At 36.8% G+C, this 21,795-nt stretch overlaps 1 protein-coding gene across 4 annotated transcripts in view; it reads right to left on the bottom strand.

Annotated features, from left to right (window-relative positions):
- Positions 1-1,464: 1,464 nt before the first annotated feature.
- WNT7A (Wnt family member 7A) overlaps positions 1,465-21,795 on the bottom strand; it is a 56,780-nt gene continuing 36,449 nt past the window's right edge. For all 4 annotated transcript variants that reach the window (XM_058170725.1, XM_058170728.1, XM_058170729.1 and 1 more), the window contains exon 4: positions 1,465-9,483. In XM_058170725.1, coding sequence (XP_058026708.1) covers positions 9,004-9,483 — 480 coding nt within the window. In that variant the 3' untranslated portion in view covers positions 1,465-9,003. The remainder of the gene's footprint in view (positions 9,484-21,795) is intronic.

The raw sequence follows: 21,795 nt of genomic DNA, 5'->3' as shown, positions 1-21,795 counted from the left end.
AGAGAGAGATTAGTATTCCAAGAAGAAAGCAAAAACATGCCAGTGTAGAACATAAATGGTAGCTTGGAGACATCACCCAGCAAATCATTTCTTTTTATTTAAGTAATACAAATCCTTGATACTAAAATGAAACAAATTGGGCAGATATTTGAAAAGTTAAACGCATTTCTCCTCCTGTATTCATTGTCTTAACTGCTAAATTAAGTCCTATTAAGTCGGTTTAATTCCTATTTGACTAAAAAAGAATACATGTGACTTTCCAAATTTATTTGTAACTTGTTTTAATAAATGAATGTGTCATCCATCACAAAAATTAACGCTGCCTTATCACTGAAGGAAATGAAAATGTGGGATTTGTGAGTTTGAATACAGATTGGCTTGGCTTTTAAAAAAAAATTATACAATTGACAAAATGGTATAAATGTTATAAGGGCTGATGAATGTAAGGTACAATATCAAGAATAAGCGTTGAACAAGGGTGGGGATTCAGCCAGGAGGGGTGTTCGGCTGGCACCAAGGGGTCTCAACATTGTTTTTAATAATGTTTTTATAGATTGTTGTGAGCTACCTAAAGTCATTGTATGAAATAGGCAGCCACATAAGTCAATAAATAAAAAAAATAAATATGATCACTTTGATTGATCTTGAGTGCTGCTCAGTGGGCATTTTCTATAACAAAGGAAGGGGGGGGAATCAGGGGCCTGTCTTTAGCACCTTTATTTCTGTACAATTTAAATTGCCTTCCACCTATTCCCAACAGAGAACCTGCCCTGCTTGAGGTTTTCCATTCCATTTAGAACTCCCGTTTTCCATGGTTCCAAAGAAGGTTAAAGATTGCTTACACAGAATCATGTTTGTACTCACTTCTTTCCTTGGGTATAAACACTTATTTCCAGATGATAATTTGCAACGGCAATTGAAATATAAACTTAATCCAAGCTACCTTTGCCTTTTTACAGTCCTTATTTACTTAAGCCTTTATTGGGCAATTATTGGAAAATATTAAATTGTAACATTATATATTGTTGCAACCATATCAGTGGTAGGTTGCTACAGTTCACCCCAGATTGGGTGAACCAGCAGCGGCGACGGCGGTGGGAGGCTCAGCCCATCTGCCTGGACTCTTCTGCGCATGCGCATAAGTTACACACGCACCCACAAGCGAACCAGTAGCAAACTAAATTGAAACCCACTGCTGAACCATATCATTATGGTGACAAAAAATTGATTTCAAATCCTGATTTGTATTTGTCCAAAATGCATGCATAATGAATATTTAACAATTTTGCCCAGGAAAATAAAATGTGATGCAAAAGATCTGAAACATTTAACCCAGCAATGGGGAATCTGGAGCTTTCCATCACTCTGGTCTTCAACCAAAATGATTGGAACTAGTAGGAATTCTACATGTGCATAACCCAACTCTTTGTTTAGTCAATCAATAAATTAGGTTTAAGTCTAAGATTGGATAAAAAGGAGTTTTAATTAGACAACATTGCTAAGAATGAACATTTCCTCTTCCAAAATACAAGTTTAGAAAAATAGGAAATAAATTATTATGTATTACTTACAGTTAATGGGCACAATAAGATAGAGAAATCTGTTTCTACAAGATTCTAGTTTTAATGATAAATGTAAGCTGTGATACCATATTTATAAGAAATTGTTATTATACAGATCTTGTGTATGTAATATTTATGTTATATATATGTAGGTTCTTCATATGATACGATTACTGGTATATGTAGAGTTTGTTTAATTGTATAATCATTCATGTAGTTTTGTTACCATTAAAAGTGGGGGGGGGGGGAAGACACTTGATGGGGAACAAGTTCAGGCCCGTGAGTTAAATCCAGTTCCAGCTCCCCTTATTTAAGCAGGGTCTCATCAAACTTCCAGGGATTTTATACTTCTGAGTCCTAAGGATGCTTGGAATTAGCTCTTCCCACGGAATCCTTCTCCCCCTTTTCTAGCTTTTGTTGTGGAGTGTAGGCAGGAAAGCCAAGAAAGAGCCAGGCTTGGAGGATTCCAAAAAGCTCGGTCTCTTCTTCCTTCAGGTTGCACCCACTGAGTGGGCGCACCAGCCAGATCCCTAATTTATGGGTTGTATGACATTGTGTCAGCATGCCATCAGAAAGACAGCAGCATTTTCTCATATCTTTCACCCCAAAGATTTAGGAGTTAGTCCAGAACAGAAAGGGAGGGAACAGAAAAAGAAAATTCTTTTGCATTCATTGATAAAAATCCATTCCATCAACACAGGAGGGATTTTAGATCCATCATAATGCTAGACACCTTAGGAAGAAGGGAGTCTGACCGGCTTCAACTCTCACTTCAGTCTCAGTAAAACTCTCTCTGTAGAATAGCATTTCACCACTTAATCTGATCTCAAAAGTCTAAAGCAGTTGGGACCTGCTAAGTCCTTGGATGCAAGATCACCAGGAGATTCCAGGCTGTAGGCTTGACTGCCAAGCTGAAAACCATTGCTGAGATGGCAATGGCAAGTCCCTGCAAAAACTACACTGTTCCATCTATGTAGCCAGCAAGAGTCAAGCTCTGCTTGAGGGAAACTTTGTCTCTATCCATAGGACATAAATGGGAATCATTTAAAAAGAAGGGATGGGTATTTGGAGGAGAAGTTTAGGAAGTATTTCTCAGATATAGGCGCATTGATGGAAAAATAATCTCTTTAATAAATTAATTGGACCAGGTTTTTAATCAATTGTTCTAGTGCCTAAGAATGAGCTACTGATCTAATTCTCAGTTTGGGATGTTCTTTTTTACCTTTCTCTTGTTTTTCATTCATCACTATGTATATATATTAGCACTCATTTTATTTTCCAATTGTAATTTGTGCTGAATTCTGCTGTACACTGCCTAGAATCCCTCTTTGAAGGAGATAGGAGGTTTAGAAATACAAAATATAAATAATATTTCTATATGTATTAGATATATTATTTCTAAAACTGCCTCCCCATCTCCTTCAAAGAAGGATAGAGATAGATAGATAGATAGATAGATAGATAGATAGATAGATAGATAGATAGATAGATAGATAGATAGATTTCCCTGCAATATTTTCCCCAAAAATAAAAACCCTACTGAGTTGAATCCTCTGAAAAGTAAAGAAGAGGATAATGTATCCGGGTCTCTTCTAGAAAAAAAAATAAAGCTATGAACTGCTACCTTAACATGCAGTGATTAACTAAAACCATGATATGGATTTCTTCATCAGATCCAAACTGATTTGTTTTTTTAAAAAACGTTTCTTTTTGACATTTCTTCCAGGAGCACCCAGTGTACAGAAATTCCTGATTTTTTTTCTCCAAATGAAAGGTTTCAGCACCAGGCATAAACTTTTTAAGAATAAAAGTACTGTCGCTGGAATGATAAGAGTGAGAAAATGGGCTGTCTGCAGGGCTTTGGCAACTTTTCTAGAGCACACAAGACCCCTCCCCTTCCCACCCCCAACTCTCTTTGAGGTAAACAAACCATGCCTTAGTTACTGGCACTGATTTTCTGCATAGCGTTAATGTTTGTTCTAGGATGTTCTGATTCTTTTTGCTTTGATACTATTTTCATTTAATACAAACAACTTCCAGATTACTCCCTTAGTAACCAATAAGGGATTTCTGTGTGTCAAAAATTGAGAATAGATTGGAAGAGAGAAAGAGATCAGATCCTTCAGACTGGCTCTGAGCTAAGTGGGTCGTGACATTTGATACAACCCAAGTAGTGTGTTAAATACTCTGTGAGCTACCTATTGGCATGTGCTGCATATCAATGCTTGTTGGCAAAACTATGACCAGCAAGAAGAGCACTGGGTTGAATCTGCCTAAACTTCATCTGCTTCTAGGAGCAACCAATTTAGAATACTCTTCCATGAATATTCATTGCTGCATTTGAGAGTTCACACATTCTTCAGATGCCCTTTCTTGCAAAATCACAATGTCACATTAAATCAAGTAAAAGCTCTTTAAATTAAAATGGCTTAACTATTTGTTTCAGATCTGAATTTATAATCTTGAGCATAAACATTCTAATTAAAGATTATATGGATGCTGCTAATAAACATTAGGATAAATAATTTTAACTTATTAAAAATAGGCTTTATGATTCTTTTTGTTTCAGGTAATGGTATTTAGGTATTGTGTTGAGTCGATATTGTGATATCTTTTTTTCCTTCCTTCCTTCCTTCCTTCCTTCCTTCCTTCCTTCCTTCCTTCTTTCCTTTCTTTCTTCCACCCATCACACAAGAAGGGACTCTCTATGGTTCACAACAATAATTTTTTGCATTACTGTTGTTAATTATGTTTATTTTAAACTGCTACTTCCCTTGTAGGACATAGCAGAACCTACTCAAGCATCAGTAGTTCGTTTTATGCTGAGGCTGTTTTTCCAGATGCAATAGCAGTAAGAAAATTACAGAAATAAAATAGTTTCTATGTTGAGATTATTCTATATTGTGTTGGTTTTATCAATGAACTGAAATAAGATGTGACATTATTCTTAAGTTTATGAAAAGGCTTAGACTGATCTTTCCTGGAAAGAGTGGCACTGCCATTCCATTTAAAGAAAACTAGATAATTCTATATATCATCACAGCTCGGTTTGGGACATTAAAGCATGATGGGTAAAATGGAGCCTCTGTGACCATCTCAGGGGAAATGTGGGGGTTGGGGAGATGCTAATGGTGATGGTGGTTGTCATTAAAACCATCCCTAACATCCTTTTGGAGTAGTGTGAAATGTGAATTGGCAATTGGATCATAGTACTCCACGTACTCTACTCCTATTGGGATGGCTGTTCAAATATACACAAAAATGATGGCGTGGAACAAACATTTCTGTGGTACTTTTTAAGACTTTCTTCATTCTGTCATTTTAACATAAAATCTATATGGAGTCAGTGGGTGAAATATACATCCACTACAGATATGGAACAGGGTACCATCAGTGTATTTTATCAGATTCCAATGAAACTGTGGAAAAATTAAACTAGAGCTTGTGATCAATAATAGACAGAATTAAGACCATTACATTGAGATTAAATTCAGATCAGAAATACAATTGCAAATGCATTGCTCTCCTGTATGATTAAATAGTATGTGGCTTTTTTAAATGGGGTTTCACTTCCTCTTGAAGTTCATAATTCAGAGACTCAAATCAAAATAATTATTATGTTCATAGACCAGCATAGGACTTCAGATTTGGGTGTTCAACTGACTTTAGTGATCACACTTAGAGTTTAGCCTTTTTCTGGGTGGGAAGGATTGGCTACAATAATAGGCATCTTGCTGATACCCCATTTACATTTGTAGTGTTTTGTGTGTGTCTGAGGTACACTTTTGTAAATTACAGTTAATTCAAAATGTGGCAGCTTAAAATGGATCAAGCTAGTGGAGAATAACTCATCATTTTAAAACAGTGCACTGGCTGCAATGGTCAGTTGCCAAATTCCAGTTAAGGTCTTGGAGTTTCATTTAAAGACTTAAGAATGTTTGAAACTCTTAGGATCCCCCTTCTTAGAATCCTTACTGAAGACATTTCTCAGTGTTCCAGTCTCACCTCTCTAAAAGTAATTTTCAGCTGTGGTGCTTAAATTCTGGAATTCTTTCCCCCAGAATCTTGTCTAGCATAACTTCAAAGAATTTAAGTAATTTTAAATGTTGATTATCTGCAGCAGACAGAGTAGTAGCCAGCCTACAGGAAGATCAAGATGAAGATGGAGGAGGAGGAGGAGGAGGAGGAGGAGGTGGTGGAGGGGGTGGAGGAGAAAGGAAAAGGAGAAGAAGGAGAAGAGAGAATTTCCATTTCTTGTTTCTTTATGATGGTTCCATGCTTTATTATGATAATGATAATATTCGAAAAAGAATAGGCCTTCTGTCTCTGAGGGATTCTTTATCTTTGCTCTCTAACACCTTAATAAGAGTAGCTGCATTTGGCAAACGTTATGTTCCATGGAGTTTTAAATGGTCAATGGCCCTGCTCCTTTGAGAGTAACAATCAAAGTTTAACTTAACCAGCAAGCTTACATGCAATAAAATTAAATTGTATGATTTCTCCCCTGATTTATAGCATACATATTATTTGTATCATATAAAATGCAATTTCTGTGGTTTAGCAGATTTTAAAATGTCAAGGAAACTATGTCTAAAAATGGCCTTTTTCACATTGGCCTGTAAATGGCTTGCCTTGTGCTGATTTTCAGTTAGCTTTGAAGTTCATTATTTTATTCAGTGTCTCTAAATAAACTACTAGATTCATAATTTGTTAACAGTTCATGGAACAGACTGACCTCCCAACTTGGTAAGTAGACCATTTCAGTCCTGGACCATTATTTAGAAGTTTATTTTAATTAAACTTACCTGTGTAATTGAAATAATGGGTTTAGGTATTATTTGCCTTGCTTTAAATGCAGCAAGGTCGGATACAACTAACTGTATGCAATTCCTTTTAAAATTTTACCTCAGTTCCAAAATCCTGTCTTTTCAATATGTCAAAATGGGATATAAAGAGCCTTACCTGGGCTGTTTTTGGAAAGCAGTGTTCAGGAAAAGTTTAGAGTTTAGCAGAATGTTATTTTACATGGTTTAAGAAATTAAGAAATTTTCCTTCCAGAAAGGGAAATCAACAATCCATCCAGCTACAACCAAAGATGTAATCTCAGGCACTCTATTCCTTGGGTCCCTAAAATCAAAAGGATGCCCCCCCCAATGTTCTTGTTTTTCCCTCTGTGATTGCACAAAACTACATTAGCAGAAGACTTCATATCACTATGTAAAACACACCGCAAATATATGGAACAGATTCTCTCTCTCTCTATTTTAATTTCCTTTGATATGTTTCTTGCGCATCCTGCTGCTAAATACTCAAAAGAAAAAGACCAAAACATCTAGTTTGTCTCCTGTGTGATGATAACATGGAAGTTGGTCCCATTTCTTTTATTTTGGTATCAGTTTGCCAGAGAGACAGAAATACTAATAAATTATAAACTTGGGGATCAAATGCTAATGGATCCTGGCAGAATGATCACAATGATGCCACAAAAGCAAACTATTTAATTGAGCATAATTGCACTAGAAAATCTTAGGGATAAGAAAGGAAATACCAAAGTGTAAAAACCAAACAGTACAAAAGAAGCAAGTGGGTGGGAGAAATGGATGGGTAATTGAAAGCTTTTCTAAATGTGACTTGAGAATATTTGGGAGGCAGGGGAAGGGAAGAGTAAGGGAAATGCCAAAAACCAGTTGGACAAAACCCGTAAGCTTTTTGCCTTATCTATGAGAATCAGATGATGTGTGTCATGCTAGTTTTTATAGTCATCGCCCACAGTCTTACCCTGATAAAATCAAATTTGACAGGAGCACAATATAGAGGTTTAACTGACAGCACACACAGCACATTTGCTAGTCATAATGCCACAGTTTAATGACTGACGCATCTGGGAAGCTAATTCAGATTTGTTTCTCTCTCTCTCTTTTTGAATGGGATAAAGGAGCATCCAGTTAATTCCAACCATCAATTCAAGCCTTGTGACAAAACTGATGCTACATACTCTGTTCTTGTTCTGCATATTCTGCAAATTGAACTACAGGAACTACAGCCACTCTGTACATACATCCGGAGAGAAAATTCATTTTGTATTTTGTATATACACCAGCTTGTTACTTTTTATGTCAACGAAGTAACTGGCCTTAATTGTTAAATAGCCTATGAATTACAAATGGTGTGCCTGTTTTGAGAAAAATTACAGGTTACAGAATTTTACAAGCAGATATAGTATAAATAAAATATTCATATAAAAATAGTCTCTTACAAAATATATTCTTTTATCCCATGGTTCATTTTCCAAAGGTGGAAACTTGTCTGGCATTTTGCATTTATAGGTCATGTGTTATTTCCAACTGGGTTTTTGAAATGATCCTTTTTTAAAAAAATGGAAAAATTGTGTACTGTGATATATAGAGGAATGAATAGCAATTTGAAATTCCAGACAACTAGCAGCATTCAGCCCAAAATTATAAAAGATGCCTGCTTTTGTACTTAATACCTGCAGAAACTATCCTGCATTTGCAACTAGTAGAAATACCTAAGTAAACAATAATATATACACCTCAAGGGTTTTCCCCTCTACTGAATCTACAAAAATGATTCCACAAAAAAGCAGGCTATCTACTTTAATTGCAGAATGCTTCCAAAAAAATGGTGGTAGAGAGTTTTTAATTAAATAAATTAATATTAGTTTTATCTGCAAAAGTGATTAAATATTGCTATAATTATTATGCCGAGATTTCCCAACACACTGTGCTAAAATCAGCAGCAGAGCAGAAAAGCAGCTAAACCAGTGTTTATATGGGAAGCACCCATTGGTCTACTTGCATTAGCACAAGCTGAAGAATGGGAATACAAGGAATAACCAACAAGGAACAACCAACAGAAGTTTTTCACAAATATAGAAATCCCTACAACTGCATAATTCACACTCTTTCAATGGAAATTCACACAGGTGCATTGTCGCCCGATTGTGGACAAAGCCCCTCTTAAAATATGACTTTTTTTCTCAGATCACACTTTAGGCACATTGCATGGTCTTTTGTTCACTTTCAACTGGCCTCATGAATGCCTCCTCCAAGGATGTTCAATTTTTCCCACAATTTTAAGGCAGTCCGTAAGGTTTGGATGGCCCAGATTGAGTATTTCTCCAATTTATTTTATTTTTGTATCGTTTATGTTAGCTAAAGTTTTGTGTTAGGCAAATAGTTTGTTTCTGGATTCCTTTTAAAAAATCTGGGTGTAGTGTTTGGGCTATTCCCAAAAGTCTTTGACCAATATCCACATAAACACTGTTAAAAGGTGGGGAGGGGAAATGGGATTATTTTACTGGATTTTCTTTTGGAAATCATTTGGGCCTTTGCTACAGTATTATTTAGATACACTGAGCTTATGTGCAAAAAAAGGTGTGTACTCCAAGGCTTTAGGTTCCCCTGCCAAAGCCACGCTTTCATTTACAGGTATAGACTTCTGTTCGTTCACTGCATGTGTTACATTTGACATAACAGCACCAGTGAAATTTGCAGTTGCACTGCCAGACTCTGGAATATTGATGGGTATTATAACCTCGTCCACAACACATCAGGTCACAGCCATTGGTCTGCTGGGCTGTTTTGTTGCACATTCTGCCCTGTGTACCCACACTGCCAGTCACAGGATCCTCTTCACAGTAGTTGGGTGACTTCTCTATGTAGACTAAGTCTGTATCCATCGGTTTACGATAGGAGAGCGGTTTCTTTATCTTCAGAAAAGTGGGACGCTTATTACGACTTGCCCGCACAGGTTCAACCTGAACAGCTTCATTGTATTTTTCCTTAAGGATATAGCCCAGCTCCCTGAATTTAGGAAGAGTTGTCCAGCATGTTTTAGTAGTGCATGATCCTGACACTCCATGGCACTTGCACTCCAGCTTCATGTTATCTTCAAGGATCTGGAGTGAAAAGAAAAGAAGACATGATGTTTGAAACAAAGGAGGAAGGAAGATTTGGAGGCAGAATTAAATTATTGAAGAATTCACAATCCAGTATAGTTATCCACACTTCTGTTTTTACATCATCAACATGATGTTTTCAATGTTGAAAATGAACATGTTTTAAAAAGCCAGAACAGGCACACTATACTAGCTGTTGTGTTATGGTTTGTGTTCTCAGGTTGTCAGGTATGGCAAATCTAGCTCAATTGCATTTTAACTCCTTGCAAATTGTTCTGTTCAAAAAAAAGTATTGCAACTCTGATATGTTTTTAATAGAATTTATTCCATATATTAAAATATAAAATTAGCCTGCTTATTCATTAAAAATTTCAGCAAGTCCAATAAATGGAAAATAAATTGAGTATGAAAATATATTGGACAAACCTAACCATAACGAATGATCTTACAGATAGATATACATTCAATTTTGCAATAGGAGAACCATTGCATTCCCCCCAAAATATATGCTAACTGAGATCTTCATAACTGTCACTATCATCAAAAGTTAAGTACAGGTAGAGATATAAAAAATCTGGAAATTTTGAAGCAACCAAACAATACCTTTTCTTACAAAAAATATTAGAAATTTGGGAAGAAATCTAAATAAATGCCATGTTTCCTTTTTATAGATATAGAATCTCTTTCTACAATGTTTTATGTATATAAAACAACTATGAGATAATTTGGGCTGAGTGGTCCAAAGTCAGATATTAAGGGACTTGAATCGGACTATTCTTAGCCCAAGAGACCCATTACCCATTTTAACATTACTCTCAATTCAGTTCAAATGGCTAAATGCCAAGAAATATTCTTTATTTTTGCAAACAAACAAAAAAATAGCATTAACACAGCAAATAGAGTGGTGAAAAGCTCCACAATTTAGAAATCAACATTTTGGAGAACTTCAGAATATTTCCTTCACACCATTCCTCCAAACCATCCCAACATCTTCTAGATTAAGGCATTTTGAGAATGGCTCAGCAATTTTTGAAGTAAATCTCCTAAAGAGGAAGCGAGCTGAGGTATTCCAGGCTTACTTTGTCCCTGTCTTCAAGACATCTGAAACTGCTTCTAATTCAGAAGATATTTTCCTGGAAGCCACCAAAGCACTTTGACACCCATAGACTAGAAGAGTTTCAGTATGTTCCAGAGATGGAATAGAACAGGGGTGTCAAACTCAAGACCTGGGGGCCAGATTCAGCCTGCGGGGTCCTTAGATCTGGCCCACAGAACCGCCCTGGAAACAGCAAAGGACCAGCCAGTAGTGCCTCTGCCAGTGAAAACGGAATTTGAGAGGGCTGCCCCTGGCCCTCCCAAGCTCCATTTTCACTGGCAGAGGATTGCAGGATTACCATCACATCTGAAAATGGAGCTCTGGAGCCTGTTTTTGCTGGCAGAGTGCTCAGTCTACCGCAGGCGCCCTCAACATGAGTGATGTCGAGCTGGCCACGCCATCTTCCCCCCCCCAAGTTCAACTACAACCCTGATGGGGCCCTCAATGAAATTGAGTTTGACACCCCTGGAATAGAATGTTTCAGAGGTGTTTTTTTACAATATTCCAATCCTAAATTAATCGGTTTTTCTCTTTCCTAAGAATAATCAATACTTATACGTCCAGCTGTTGTCTTCCATCATACTGAACAGAACACAGTGAAAGTTGCATGGAAACAAAGTTGGAATATATATCTTTAACTGTTGCCTGATCAATCTCATTTTATACCCAGAAGTGCCATTACCTTCAATTTCTACTTTTATTTTCATCCTTTATTTTCCATTTTCTAATTTTCATGAAGTTCCAAAATAAAATGTTACTTACATTGTGCTAAACTTCACTACTCTTGTACATGTCGATTTACTGATTGATTTGCTATGGTGTCCTATCTGGCCCAATTTCTTACCTATCGCAATCATTTTATGTATCATTTATAACAAAATAAATAAGTTTCCAAGGTTTGGACAAGAACCGAAAACGTATCTGTATTACACATTCAAGCAGCCGTATCATTAGGAAGTTAAAAAAAAAAACCTGGCTCCCTTAAAGAATAGTAGAGAGAAACTCATTCTAAGGCCCTTCCAAAGCATTTTTTTAAATATGTGCAGCCTGAAAACAGAGCATTATAGGAAGGCTAAAATAGGGTCTATCACAAGAAAACCCTGTACATAGAGTCTAGTCTAGTATCTTTAGGCAATTTAAATAAGGATACTTAAATAAAATTTCCAGTTTATCCTCCATTCAATAAGTTGCATGCTCAGAAGCACCAAACATACCTTGAAATGTAAAAAGGATTTTACATTGGGAGAGCAACCATTTAATCCTGCTGTTCTAAGTATTACGATTTTCTTTATGCACACTATTGTGCATGTTATTCTAATCACATTCTAATGTTGTAAATTATGCTTCAGGCTTTGCTACATCTTTCACCTTTCCATTCTCACATACCCAAAAGGTGACAAGGGCAATAACCTAATCTGTGTTCATTTTAAAAAATCTCATAGTTCTGTACTGTGATTAAGCTTGCAGCTTTCATGAAAGTAGACTACACTTTTACAGTGTCCAAGTTCCAATTCAGCCCATGGATAGACAGAGACATGACTACAGAGGGAATCAACAGCTTCATTTGAAAGAGCTGAGTAAGCTGCTGCAGAGGATCAATAGCTAAAAAGTCTTGTGACATATGTTGAGCTTGCTGTTCTCCGGACTGTATATTGATGCCAGCTGGAACAAGGCCTGTCTAATTCATTCTGATATTTCCTCCCAATTTCACTAGCTCCCAACTTCAACTTTGATGAAAACTTTTCTTTCCCTTTTTTTGAAGAGTTTTGATAGACACATTCTAGACATAGATACTGTAAATACTGTATATATCGTTGATAGGGATATGCTACTGACATTAAGATTTGGGTCAGGTACAAATTTCTTCTTTTGTGAAATAGAGAAGCTTTTGACTCAGTAGCACATGATAAACTTCTCCTAAAACTAAAATCCTACAGCATTTCAGGACCTCTTCACAATTGGATAACTGCTTTCCTGTCAAACAGACAACAAGTGGTCAAAATTGGCAATGCACTATCAAATCCTGTTCCTGTCAAGAGTGGCGTTCCTCAAAGCAGCGTTCTTGGACCAACGCTCTTCATACTATACATAAATGACCTCTGTGACCATATCTCAAGTTATTGTGTTCTCTTTGCTGACAATGTCAAACTATTTAACACCACCAACAATACTACTACCCTTCAAAAAGACCTTGACTTTTATCCGATTGGTCTAAAACTTGGCAACTCCATATCTCAACCAGCAAATGCTCAGTCTTACATATTGGAAAAAAGAACCTAAACACTAAGTACAAGCTTGATGGACATTACCTTACAGATGACCCCCACCCTATTAAAGACCTTGGAGTTTTCATATCAAATGATCTAAGTGCAAAAGCCCACTGCAACTACATCGCAAAAAAGGCTCTAAGAGTTGTAAACTTAATCTTGCGTAGCTTTTTTTCCAAAAACACTACACTACTAACCAGAGCATATAAAACATTTGCTAGACCAATTCTTGAATACAGCTCAACTGTCTGGAACCCATACCACATTTCTGACATCAATACAATTGAACGTGTCCAGAAATATTTTACAAGAAGAGTTCTCCGCTCCTCTGAAAACAACAAAATACCCTATACCACCAGACTTGAAATCCTGGGTTTAGAAAACTTAGAACTCCGCCGACTCCAACAAGACCTGTGTTTAACTCATAGAATCATCTATTGCAATGTCCTTCCTGTTAAAGACTACTTCAGCTTCAATCGCAATAATACAAGAGCAAACAATAGATTTAAACTTAATGTTAACCGCTTCAATCTTGATTGCAGAAAATATGACTTCTGTAACAGAGTTATTAACACTTGGAACACACTACCTGACTCTGTGGTCTCTTCTCAAAATCTCAAAAGCTTTAACCAAAAACTGTCTACTATTGACCTCACCCCATTCCTAAGAGGACTATAAGGGGCGTGCATAAGAGTGCCTACCGTTCCTGTCCTATTGTTTCTTTTCATTATATCAAATTAATATAGTTATTGCATACTTTTGCTCATATATATGCTTATATGATATGTAGTTATTTTATGTTGATGCTTGTGTACACTGTTGTGACATAAATAAAAAAAGAAGAAGTTTAACTTAGGAAAAATCAGAGACTATCTGTTTTGATCCAGGATCCAAATCTAATGTGAGCTGCTCCTTTTCCAGTGTTTCTAATGAATATGGAACTTAAAGGGTTTTTACTTTTGTGAGGTGCTCTAGGTCAACTAATCTCTCAGTCTCAATATATTATGGTACTCTGTGTTCTCAAAACATTGTGGCAGAGTTCAGCTATACTGATTAAGGTAAAGGTAAAGGTTCCCTTGCACATGCATGCCAGTTGTTTTTGGCTCTAGGAGTGGTGCTCATCTCCATTTCTAAGCCGAAGAGCCAGCGCTGTCTAAAGACATCTCCATGGTCATGTGGCTGGCATGACTAAATGCTGAAGGTGCATGGAGTGCTGTTACCTTCCCACCAAAGTGGTCCCTATTTTTCTACTTGCATTTTTTTACGTGCTTTCAAACTGCTAGGTTGGCAGAAGCTGGGACAAGTAACGGAAGCTCACTCCATCACACAGCACTAGGGATTTGAACTGCTGACCTTCTGATCGACAAGCTCAGTGTCTTAGCCACTGAGGTACTGCGTCCCTTTGATTACAGGTAGCCTTTGACTTCCAACCACAATTGGAACCAGAATTTTCCTTGCTAAGAAAGGCAGTTGTTAAGTAAGTTGCACCTATTTTGCCACAGTTGTTAACCAAATTACCGCAGTTGGTAAGTGAACCATACAGTCATTAAGAGAATCTGATTCCCCCATTGACTTTGCTTGTTGGAAGCTGGTTGGGAAGATGGAGATCACATGACTCTAGGACATTGCAATTGTTGTAAACATATGTCAATTGCCAAGTGCCTGAATTTTGATTCAGGGGTGAATCAAAAGCGGGGTGATACTACAATAATTGCAAATGTGAGGACTGATTGTAAGTCAATTTTTATAGTGCCAATGTGCTTTAAAGTGGTCACTGAATGAAAGGCCACAAATCAAGGATTACCTCTATGTGTATGTTGCCTCAGTATCATAGGTGAAGTAAAGAGAAGCATCTTCTTTGAAGCATTTCAAAAAGATACTTGGCTCAAAGCTTCATGAAAGCAATTGCATACCTTTAAAACTCCACATGTTTCCATAACCTTTTAACTTTTTTATAGAATAGAATTAAATGTTCAGATTTTTAAATGCTTCTGAGTGGAATCTTTTGCCCAGTTTCTGAAAAACACTAGCAGTGGTTTTGGAGCTAAGCTCCATGTAATTAAACCAGAAAGTTCCTGTAACTGTTGATTCTGAAATGTGTTTAAACACGATAAATTAGTCTCTGTTTCTTAGTGAACAATTTCTATGAAAATTGAAGTTATTGTAGATGTGCCCTGCTGTCAAGAGACCTCCCTAATTTAAGGTAGATTAAGAGATTTCAGTGTTTAAATTGTGACTTTTCTAAAAGAAAATAAGTGCTTTTAACTTCATTGAAACTTGGCCATAATTATATAATATTTGCTATATGGGAACTCTGGGAGTTAAAGTCCACAAGGCTTAAAAGAGCCAAGTTTGCAGACCCCTGGTCTAGTCTAACAAAGAAAAGGTCTAGGGGTGACATGATAGTACTCTTCCAATATTTGAGGCACTATTGCAGAGAACAAAGGCTCAATCTATTCTCCAAAGTACCTGAGGGCAAGACAAGAAATAACAGATGGAAACTTATCAAGGAGAGATATAACCTAGAACTAAGAAAAAGTTTTCTGACAGGGAGAACAATTAACCAGTGGAATGGCTTACTTTCAGAAGTTACAAATAACAACAACAGAGTTGGAAGGGACCTTGGAGGCCTTCTAGTCCAACCCCCTGCCCAGGCAGGAAACCCTACACCATCTCAGACAGATGGTTATCCAACATCTTCTTATAAATTTCCAGTGTTGGAGCATTCACAACTTCTGAAGGCAAATCGTTCTACTTATTAATTGTTCTAGGAACTTTCTCCTTAGTTCTAAGTTGCTTCTTTCCTTGATCAGTTTCCACCCATTGCTTCTTGTTCTACCCTCAGGTGCTTTGGAGAACAGCCCGACTCCCACTTCTCTGTGGAGCCCCTGAGATATTGGAACACTGCTATCATGTCTCCCCTAGTCCTTCTTTTCATTAAACTAGACATACCCAGTTCCTGCAATCGTTCTTCATATGTTTTAGCCTCCAGTCCCCTAATCATCTTTGTTGCTCTTCTCTGCACTCTTTCTAGAGTCTCAGCATCTTTTTTACATCGTTACAAGTTGAGGATGGTCCATCACTTGGAGGCTTTTAAAAAGAGACTGGACAGTCATTTGTCTAGAATGGATATAGGGTCTCCTGCATGGGCAGAGGGTGGCGGTCAGGGGCATGTTCCAAATTCCATTGCTACCAGTTTGCTCATGCATGTGCGTTGCTTCTGCGCATGCGCAGAAACGTCCGGGCGGGTTTGACCGATCCGGTGTGAACTGGTGGCAATCCACCAGTGGAGGGAGTAGAAAACCTCCAAGGTCTCTTACAACTCTGTTATTCTGTATTTGCACATGCACAAGTTTTTTATAATTATGTGTTGTTATCATATCAGTATGATTCAGTCTTCCTGAAGTAGTCAAGTGTTGTTATACTGCTTGTAAAATTAGAAAGAAATTGAATGAGGATTAAAAGGGAAATATAAATTATGAATTTTTGCTGATGATTTGCTGATAATTGTGGAAAAAACTTTTAAAGAAAGAGAACGATTAATGGAAAGATTAAATAATTTTGGTGGATTAGCTGGATTTAAAATTACTAATGAGAAAATGAAGATTTCACAAAAAACATGAAGATGGAAGAGCAAAAGTTAATGGTTTTAAGACAGGAAAAAATGAAATACTTGGGTATTGCTATGACAAATATGAATTGCGTGTTGTTTCAGAACAATTATGTTAAGTCGTGGAATGAAATTAGGAAGGATATTAAGAAGGATGAGAAAAATTACTAGAGTCGTTGGTGTGGAGCATATCTGTGATAAAAATGAAGGTATTATGAAGAATCATAGTTTTGCTTTGAACAATATAGCTATTTTGGCACTGAGACATCATTGAATGGCAAAAAGATTTATTTAGGTTTGTATGGCAAGGGAAGAAACAAAAGGGCAAATATATAATTTGCCTTCCAAGATGCAAAGGAATGAGGAGGATTGGAACTGCCTGATTTGAAATTGTATTTTGCAGCCTGCTACTTGATTTGGATGAAAGTGTGGGCGCTGCTGACAAATAAAAGACTTGAAGAACTAGATGAGCACAGCCTGAGGTTTGGATGGCATGATTTTCTATGGCACAATAAAGTTAAGTTTAATATGGCTTTTAAAAATCGCTATACTAGAAATACTATATTGACAATATGAAATAGATATAAACCCAGATTGTATTTGAAAAAGCCTGTGTGGTTCTTAGCACAAGAGGCATTTTATAGGAAAGAAACAGTAGGCAAAGAGAGATAGTTAATCTATTGAGAATTGTTAAACAAGAGCATGGAGAATATGAGATGCAATTAGGAGGTCAATTGACTGCAGAGGAATTTCATTTTCATGGCTTTCATGGGCAGTTAAGAGAAAGATTTAAGGTAGATTCCAGGATATTTGGAATTAAACAGCACAAAACAGAATTTGAAACTGAATTACATACAAAGAACATATAATTGCTAAAGTGTATACATTTTCATACAGAAGAAGTAAAAGAATATGATAAAATTGGAAAATGTCTGACTGAACAGACTGAATTTTACAATTATAATATAAAAGAGAATATTTGTAAAATGATGGACCTTTAATACATAACTCCAGAAAAATTATCTAGAATGTATAAAGGTATTTTGAATTTAGATTGGAAATGTGAAAAACATAGAGGATCGCTTTATTATGCCTAGTGAACTTACAAAAATGTCAGAAAATTTTGGATTCAAAATTCAAATTCATACAGGGATACAAAGAATTTTTAAAATATTTTGAATATTCAACTTATTTATTTATTTATTTATTATTTAAACTTATATACCGCCCTATCTCCCAAAGGACTCAGGGCGGTTTACAGGCATATAAAAACATCAATATACAAATTAAAATAATCATTAAAAGACCTATTCTAATGCCAATAATTAATAATACCAATTATTAAAAATAGAAATATAAATATTAAAATCAATTTAAAACCCCTCTAAATTTAAAAATCTAAGCCAGTCCTGCACAGATGAATAAATGTGTCTTGAAACCAGAACTCTTCTTCTGGGACTACAGTAATGGATAGATAACTAGAAAAGAGTTGTGGAATATGGCTTTTTACATATAATGACTGCTTCAAGATTATTATATGCATAAAAATGGAAAGACTCTGAAATACCCATAAAGGAAGAATGGATGGTAAAGCTGACAAAATTAACAGAAATGACAGAATTGACTTGCTGGATTAGAAAAAGGCCAATAATTACATTTATTACTGGCTGGACACTCCTTTTTGCTGAAAGACTTGCATTAATTGGGTATTTAAAAGATTGGACTGGAAGAACTGGAGAAGACTGAAAGAAAATGTTATACTAATTGATTGAACTAAATATCAGAAAAGTACTCTTATTTCAGACCAACATGTTTTTAGGATGTTGATCAAATATAAGATATCTGGAAAATGATATTCAGAAAATGACTGGAGTCAAATTTAAATTCTCCTTACAAACAGCATCACCAGAAGTATTTGTAGGTGACTAACAAGCCATACTCAATATAATGGTACCACATCTACATTGAGGGAAGTAAGCAGTGGAGTACGACAAGGTTCCATCTAGGATGATTAAAAGCCTGGAAATTAAAACATATGAAGAATGGTTGCAGGAACTGGGTATGGCTAGTCTAGAGAAAAGAAGGATTAGGAATGACATGATAGCAGTATTCCCATATTTGAGGGACTGCCACAAAGAGGCCAACTTATTTTCCAAAGCACTAGAAAGCAAAAGACAAGAAACAAAGATGCCACTTGTAAGAAAGCTGCAGAATTACAGAAGAATATGTGTATGGCTTTTTACACTAAGCATCACTGAACTGATCTGTTGCGGAGTGGGAGAAAGCAATAATGAATCCTTTTGCCCACCCCCACACTATAGTGGTGTGGGAGGTACCAAGTCCCACAGAAATTAATGTATGATGTTAGCTTATTTGGTGATATGAATTCCATAAGATGCCAATATGCAAAGATTCCACCAGAATGAACATCTGGGTATCAAATACCAAATTCTTATCCATTTAATTTGTGGTTTCTGTTAATATCTTGTAGTCCAATATTTGCCCAGCTTCATGTCTTTGATCATCATCTGCTTCTGTGAAAATATTTACAAACCCCTCACATCTTGGACATAAACTCTTTCAACTCCTACCCTCAAAACGACGCTATAAAGCACTGCACACCAGAACAACTAGACACAAGAACAGTTTTTTCCTGAATGCCATCACTCTGCTAAACAAATAATTCCATCAACACTGTCAAACTATTTACTAAATCTGCACTACTATTAATCTTCTCATCGTTCCCATCACCCATCTCCTTCCACTTATGACTGTATGATTGTACCTTTGTTGCTTGTATCCTTACGATTTATATTGATATTGTTACCTGATTGCTTATTTGTAACCTATGACTATCATTAAGTGTTGTACTTTATGATTCTTGACGAACGTATCTTTTCTTTTATGTACACTGAGAGCATATGCACCAATACAAATTCCTTGTTTGTCCAATCACACTTGGCCAATAAAGAATTCTATTCTATTCTATTCAAGAAGAAAAGGAAAAAAGAACCTGAGAAGGAGATCCGTACACTGTCTACCCTGCTATGCCAGTCTGTTTTAATCCTAGTCACTTGACATTTGCATCTTTAAAAGACAGGCTGTTGTGGTTCACTCAGGTGAAGAAGCAGACATTGGTGTACATTATTCTAACTTTTTTCTCCTGTTTAGATTATTTTTGTAGTATAGGCAAAGAAATCCATGGGATGTCTTACCACCTCAAAGTAGTCCCATCACAAGTTCTGTCTTTTCTGTGATGATCCAGAAGTCCTGCCTTAAATTCCAGGAATTCACCATTCCTACTGAAAGGAGGAGAGCATTAAATGAGGCTTCTGGACCTTTAGTGGGTTTGCCTATTTGTTCTCTTCTCCAGCACTAACAAGTCAGCTTAGTGTAGATTTGGAGGCAAAACTGTATATAGAATTGCTAAGAATATAGCAATTGAGAAAGTGGAGTCCTTAATACCCTCTGAGCTTAGTTGCTTGCTTGCAGATGTTTTTGTATCTGACTAGGTAACATAAACAGTACTAGTGAGTGTGATGTTAACTCCCTGTTTAAGTGTTTATATACTGCATATATAGTAGCTTATCCTGCCAGTGTTGGTGAAGGGATGTTTTTCTCCTTGGTAGTTCCTTGATTAGAGAATTGTTTGCTGCTTCATTGTTTGTTTAGTGTTATTGCTTTACATACAATTACACACCATTCAAAAGAAACAATAAAAAAGCTAAGAAAGAAACAAAAAGATCAGAATACATCCTCTCCAGCAACCTTTACCCAGATAGGTACCAGATAAATATCCAGATTAACCAGATAAACACTCAGATTAACATCTTTTTTTTCCCCATTTTTTTTTTCTCTGTCATATCTTTCTTACATGCTCCAAGCTACTCTAAGAGGCTTTCTGGGTTATTGCTGCCCAGATTTCCAACAAGGTGCAAAGAGGAACAACAGAGATGATAACAAATTTGGAATGTAAATTGTATGATGAATGGCTAAGAGAATTAGGTATGTTTATCCTAACAAAAGGAAAGCTTAGGGGAGACAAGATAGGAATCTTAAAATAGTTGAAGGGCTGTCATAGGGAAGAGGGCATCAATTTATTTTCCATACCACCTGAGGGCAGGTCAAGACGCAATGAGCAAAAACTCATCAGAGGGAGAGATCCAATCTCAAAATAAGGAGGAATTTGCTGACAGTGAGAACAATTAATCAATGGAATAGCTTGCCTCCTAAAGTTCTGGTTACTCCACTGTAGGAGGCTTTCAAGAAAAGACTGGACAACCATTTGTTATGGATGGTATAAGACAGGGGTCTGCAACCTTAAACACTCAAACAGCCATTTGGACCCGTTTCCCACAGAAAAGAAAATACCGGGAGCCACTAAACCCTTCCTGTGCCTGACTATTTCTTGAGCGGCCACAAAACTAGCATATGTAGTTGAATTACACATTCTGTTTTTTTCTGAAACTTTTTTTCTTGGATTTATCCATGGTTGGCCTTCCGGGGGTTGAAAAGCTCAATAAATCATGTGCTGGTGGGTGTCGCACATTGGCGGTTGTGACACATATTTTGAATGACAGAGAGCCACAGCAGAGGGGTGAAAGAGCCACATGTGGCTCCAGAGCTGCAGGTTGCTGACCCCTGGTATAAGAACTCCTGCCTTGAGCAAGGAGTTGGACTAGAAGACCTCCAAGATCCCTTCTAACTCTATGATTCTATGGTTCAAGGACCCACAATAGTCCAATCAAGGAATTACAGTACCTACTCAAACAGTAAATAGCTGAATTGAGGGAATAAAACCAACAGTGACAGGGCAAGCCACTTGTCTATAAACAGAGAGAAAAATGAACTTCCTTCTAGAACGATGATGTCATATAGTTGGGCAATGAAATGTCTGCAAGAAAGGAACCAAGCTCAGAGAGCAACAACGACCCCAAAAACTAGACTCTGCTCCATCTACAGTCTCTTTTCCAAAGAAAAATGAAGACAAATGTCATGGGGAATAAATTGACTATTGTGAAAATTTTTGCTATTCCTCTAAGTTGGGGTGTTGAAGTCCACAAGTCTTAAAGTTGTGTTGGGCCTCTGGTGGCTCAGACTGGTAAGACAGTCTGTTATTAACAGCAGCTGCTTGCAATTACTGCAGGTTCAAGTCCCACCAGGCCCAAGATTGACTCAGCCTTCCATCCTTTATAAGGTAGGTAAAATGAGGACCCAGATTGTTGGGGGGCAATAAGTTGACTTTGTATATAATATACAAATGGATGAAGACTATTGCTAACATAGTGTAAGCTGCCCTGAGTCTTCGGAGAAGGGCGGGATATAAATGCAAATTTTAA

Source organism: Ahaetulla prasina, chromosome 2 (genome assembly GCF_028640845.1).
Source record: "Ahaetulla prasina isolate Xishuangbanna chromosome 2, ASM2864084v1, whole genome shotgun sequence".
NCBI lineage: Eukaryota > Metazoa > Chordata > Lepidosauria > Squamata > Colubridae > Ahaetulla > Ahaetulla prasina.
Note: the sequence above shows the minus strand (reverse complement) of the source record. Positions and strands in the feature narration are given on the sequence as shown.